Source organism: Chiloscyllium plagiosum, unplaced genomic scaffold, assembly GCF_004010195.1.
Source record: "Chiloscyllium plagiosum isolate BGI_BamShark_2017 unplaced genomic scaffold, ASM401019v2 scaf_2746, whole genome shotgun sequence".
NCBI lineage: Eukaryota > Metazoa > Chordata > Chondrichthyes > Orectolobiformes > Hemiscylliidae > Chiloscyllium > Chiloscyllium plagiosum.
Genome location: NW_025214090.1, coordinates 33,437 through 39,000, shown reverse-complemented (window position 1 = coordinate 39,000; position 5,564 = coordinate 33,437). Strand labels below are relative to the sequence as shown.

The window sequence follows — 5,564 nt, the reverse complement described above, 5'->3', positions numbered from 1 at the left end:
TCCATACTTTTATTAACAGCTCACAAATCTGTTATTTCAGATGCTCGCCTTTTCTCTTGCAGGTCGGCTGTTGGACCTGTTACCAGTGGCAAGATGCCAGCTTGGCATTCAAAGTTGAGCGGTTTCATCTTTCATTGCTTTCTCTTGCGCGTCACATTGAGTGCCTGTACCACCGAGAGTGCCAGCGAGTGCAGACATGTCAGCTTTGTGCCAGGGGCCCGGATAGCGGGTGAAGGCTATGATGTGGTGACCCTGCGACCCAAAGGTGCCTTCGTGATCGATGTGAACACCTGGCGCTACCGCAACGGGAGCTGCACCCTCTGCCACAATGAGCATCTCGGTAACGAGCGCCAGCTAATGCCCATCTCACTGGTGGACTGGCGTACCGTGACAAACTGCCAGCAGTCGGTATCCAGCCGGCTCTACCATTCAGCTGCCAAACTGTCAGAGTCTTCCACCTCCGCCATCACCAATGACTGGCGGGCTGACCTGCTCCTCCCAAACTCCAACTGGGTGCTGGCTGGCTCCAAGTCCAATCTGGTGACTTTTGGCACCAAACGTTCGAAAAGCGATCGCCACACTTTCACCAGTCACCAGTTCCAGTGCCTCTACTACAAGTACCGGGTGAAGGAGAACCCGAAACTGGCGCCGGAGTTCGCCCACTCCCTCTCCCGCCTCCCTGACATCATGAACAATGATACGATGTACTGGTACAGGAAACTGGTGGCGAACTACGGCACCCATTACATCAAGTCGGTGGAGCTGGGCGGGAGCTTCAAAGACGTGACAGCTATTCGGACATGTGAGGCAGCATCCGAGGGCTACACTGCCGAGGAGGTTAAGAGCTGCCTGTCAATGGAGGCTAGTGTCACGGTGGGGTTCCCTGCAAAAGGCTCATTTAATTCCCAGAAATGCCGGCAGATGGCGCTTGCCATGAAGCACCATGACAATGTCTACCAGGCCTTCAGTGACCGGGAGATAGAGTTGAAGGGAGGCCAGGCCCATCAGCATGCAGACCTCTTCTTCTCCAAGGATGGCTCGGCGTTCAACCAATGGATAGCCACCCTGCCCAAGCACCCAGGCATGGTGCGCTATGCCCTCGCACCTCTCCACCACCTGCTTCCCAAGAATGATCCTAGGCACAAGAACCTGAGGCACTACATCAGCTATTACATTGCAGTTAGTGCCCTCCCCCAGCAATGCGAGATGGGGACACAGTGCCCCCATGGGTCTTACCATGATCCGCATCAACCATGCACATGCATGTGCCATGAGGACAGTCACGTGGACCGGAACTGCTGTTCCAAAGGGAAGGGGCTGGGCCACCTGGTGGTCATCGTTTTAAAGGGGCAGGGTCTCTGGGCGGACTACTTCTCTGCCGCTGACAGCTTTGTCGTGGTCAAGTATGGCCAGACGGCGGGCAGGACCTTTGTGAGCTATGACAACAACAACCCGGTGTGGAACAAGATACTGGACCTAGGTCAAGTCAAGGCCGAGAGCAGTCAGAATCTGATCTTTGAGGTTTGGGATGTGGATGTCAAATATGATGACCTCCTGGGCACTTGCAAGGTCAGACTGACCTCTGGTGAGTACATGATCAACTGCCCCCTCCAGTATGGCTCTGTGAGCTTATTCTACAGCTTCACCTGTGGCCCTCACCTGGATGGTGAAACCTGTCAATATTATAAACCTCGCCCTGCCAACTAGCCATTCAGCAATTAACTGGGCGTTGCATTCAGCACCATCCCTCTCAATACGTTACTGCCAACCCTTTTGGAAACACCAAACCTCATTGTGTATTTTCCCTGAACCTATCTAATGGTAGCACCTTTCTCAGACTGTATAATGGCTACATCATCGTGAGAGACTCTGTGCTTATACATCGAAATACTTTGAAGGCTTTCTCCAACCATGCAAGCAGCGCCCCACATCAGGTGGTGCAACTATGCTGATTTCTAAACATATTTGTTTAATCTTATACTTCTACAATAAATCCAACTCAGCAGCATTTAACCAGTTTAATGCGATCAACCTGTGTGGGTGCACTTGGATCGCGTGTTTGTAGAGTGCTGTGGGGCTGTATGAGAGGAGCATGGCAGTGTAAACCAAAGTGTGATCACACAATTGCGCTTGAAGGAAGAGGCAACAGTCAGAAAAGGGGTCACAATGGGGGAAGTTTCAGGAAAGGTCAAGTTCAGCAGGAATGCATTGGTGCACGAGAAATGAGTCCTTAATCCCAGTTATCCAGTGTACAGCTGAGCTTCACCCGGAACAGAGTAAAAATATCCATGGAAATGATGCTTTGGGAGGAAGTGAGAAGCGGCTTGTGTCCATTGGCATTGTCTAAAATGGGACTGTAGGGAAGGAGTTCCACTCAACTGAGACAGTGCAGCGTGGGAGAGTATGTGTAAACGGTTTTGTTTATTTGTGTCATGTAGAACTGGAGTGAATCGGAATGAATCCAAAAGCAACATCCAAATGGGTTTGAAGAGCAGGGGATGTTGTAGAATGGGAGGGAATAGGAAGGGCTTTGGTTTGATTTGGATAGTGTGCTGTGGGATTGAATGTATTGTGTCGACTGCATTTGAAAGGCAAGAGGCTTGGGACCATTGAGATTCTGTGATGTGGAGGTGAATGAAAAGGGGTTTGATTCCGTTGGGATTGTGTAGAGTAGAAGGGAGCAGGAAGTGTTTTGAGTCCGTTGTGATTGTGTAAAGTGGTAATGAGTAGGAAGAAATTCGAATCCTTTGGGATGCTGCGGCGTGGGAGTTAGCGGGAAGGGATATGGATCCACTATGATTATGTAGAGTAGAAGTGGAACGGGAAGGGGAATGAGTCAATTGGAATTGTGTAGAGTGGCAGCGAGCAGGAAGGGGAATGAATCCATTGCGATTGCTTAGAGTTGCAGTGTAAATGAAAAGAGTTTGGGCCCATTGGGATTTTGTAGAGCGATAGTGCATTGGAAGGGATTTCGGTCCATTAGAACTCATGCAAAGGTGGATGAACAGGAAGGGCTTCATGTCCATTTGTAGTGATTTGGTGCAAATTGGATTTGCGTAACGTGTGAGTAAATGCGAACGTATTTGATTGATAGGGCCAGTATGGACTGGGAGTCAGCAGGAAAGGTTTTGCATCTTGAAGCATTCTGTCAAGCGACATTGAATGGGAAGCGGCAAGGGACAATTCGGACTGTGCAGGATGAGAATTATCAGGAAGGGTTCAAGCTGCATTCGGAACTGTGTGGAGTGTCTTACGGACCAGACCAGACCAGACTCTCAAAAATTTCAGGAAAGTAATCCAAACCCTCTTCGAGTTGTCATAAGCAGGTGCACAGAGGACATTACAGGAGAGATACAGGTGGCTCAACAACTTCGCCTTCAGTAACACAGAAATCATTTGCAAGATTACTGACCGAAACATAATCAAATGGTAACTGTTTTGGACTCCGCCAGACCACTCAAAACATTCTTAAGCAGGCAGTCCCAGACCATAACATTGCAATTTATTTTGATATGTGTACACTGAAAATTAGCCGGAATAAAATAGTTAGGTTGTCTACTAGATTGTCAAACAGACATTTTGTTCACAAAACTGCACAATGAAACACAAAGAACAGAATAAGTAACCCGAACAGAACTCAGCCAGCTAAACTAGACTTAATTCTACTTTTCCGAATATACACAAGAGAACCAATAACTAAACTTCCTTTAAAAATCAGTTTAAATAGAACGCATGCTTATGGTTTGGGGTTGAAGGGCAGAAAGAGACGGGGAGGAGTGGAGAGAACTTCCACACATCTCCCTGTTGAACTCCTTGACAGGTCAGACTGGTTTGAAACTGCTCAGATAGAGAGCTGACCACTCTCCCATTTTATACAGGTCACATCTAAAACATGACCACTTTGGCCTGCTTACATGTAAACTAAAGGCCTCTCAAAATCTTTTCCATCTCTGTAACAAAAACGACTGAATGGAGCCTGCCCCAGTTTATTGTCCATCTGGAAAAAAAAAACAATCAAGGACAGAGTCTCCTTGAGCCAAGGAACAACAATTAGAATAAAAAGAGACAAAATTTGTTGCAGGACACAATGTAAAATAACTTAACATTTCTCGAAACACAAAACGTAGCCACAACTAAATGACGTTTTTCCAAATTCATGCACCAATCACCATAAGCGGCCTGAGCAAAAAAAAGATGAAAACAATCACCGATTCTTACAGTAGAGATGTCAGACAAACTCAGCACAGAACACCTTCTTCTATGTAACTGTTTCTTTGGAGTTCAAGCCAAAAATTGACCAGCAGCTCTGAACAACCAGACTGATAAAACTAAAACCAACCAGAGATACATGATCTGTGAGAACTGGCCACTTCGCTTTCACTGTACAAGTGTACAAATCATGAAAGCATTTAGCCTGACGCAGCATTTCTTACTTATCATCAATTTAGTCCTGAAATTCCTTCCAAACCAGGTACATCGGATATTCTGCCTTTATGACATCTCTCAAAGAAAACAAAGGACCACCTGACCCTATTAAATGAACAACATCGTCACACCCCCACCTTAAAAAAGTGAACACACAATATCTAAAGATGTCTTCATGAATAAAACGCTTAATGTTACACTGTTCGTGCAGTACACATTTCTCTGGCCTGATTAGCAAGTTCACAGATGACACTAAGATTGGTGGAGCAGCAGACAGTGAAGGTGATTGCCAGATAACACAGCAGAATGCAGACAGATTGGAGAGTTGAACGGCGAATTGGCAAGTGCAGTTCCATCCAGACAAATGTGAGATGATGCATTTCTGAAGATCCAGTTCCAAAGCGAACTATGCAGTAAATGGAAAAGTTCTGGGGAAAATTGATGTGCAGAGAGATCTGGGTGTTTAGGTCCATTGTACCCTGAAGATGGCAGCGTAGGTGGACAGAGTGGTCAAGAAGGCATATGGCACACTTTCCTTCATCGCGCAGGGGTGGTGAATGCAAGAGTTAGCACTGAACTCCTCCCTTTCTCTTCCAAGTTTGGACAATGCATCGGCAAACGTTTTCTCGTCCTGCCACGGAGACAATTTTCAGACTGAATGTCTCGAACAACAAGCTCCATCTAAGCAGTCTGCAGTTGTCCTTACATTTCTCCACAAACCTCAGTGGGTTATGGTTAGTGTAAATGATTGTCTCAGATACATTACTGGGAACATGAACATGAAAATATTATCACGCCAACAACAGGGTCAAAGTCCACTTCTCAACAGTCGAATACTGCTACTGATGAATGTTGAATTTCCTGGACAGATACCGGTTTGGTCTTTCTAACTTATCGACATCTTCTTGTGAGAGCACAGCAACAACACGCACATCACTCGCATCAAGAGCCGCATTGAATTGCTTTGAGCAATTTGTTGTGACCAAGAATGCAGCAGCAGTTAACACAGCTTTCAGGCTGTCAAATGTATTTTTACATGATTAGACAGGTGCTGGAAAAACACAGGAGGTCAGAAAGCATTCGAGGAGCAGGGAAATCGACGTTTCGGCCAGGAGCCCCTCATCAGGAATGAGGCTGGT

The 5,564-nt window shown here is 46.6% G+C and overlaps 1 protein-coding gene across 1 annotated transcript; it reads left to right on the top strand.

The window, feature by feature from the left end:
- Positions 1-78: 78 nt before the first annotated feature.
- Positions 79-2,002, top strand: LOC122547802 (perforin-1-like). The gene has a single exon (XM_043686381.1). The coding sequence runs from the start codon at positions 94-96 to the stop codon at positions 1,705-1,707; it is 1,614 nt and encodes a 537-aa protein (XP_043542316.1). The 5' UTR covers positions 79-93; the 3' UTR covers positions 1,708-2,002.
- Positions 2,003-5,564: the final 3,562 nt, after the last annotated feature.

What these genes read in the sequence shown, in the direction of transcription:
- LOC122547802 (XM_043686381.1), top strand. Translation starts at nt 94, where the DNA reads ATGCCAGCTTGGCATTCAAAGTTGAGCGGTTTCATCTTTCATTGCTTT.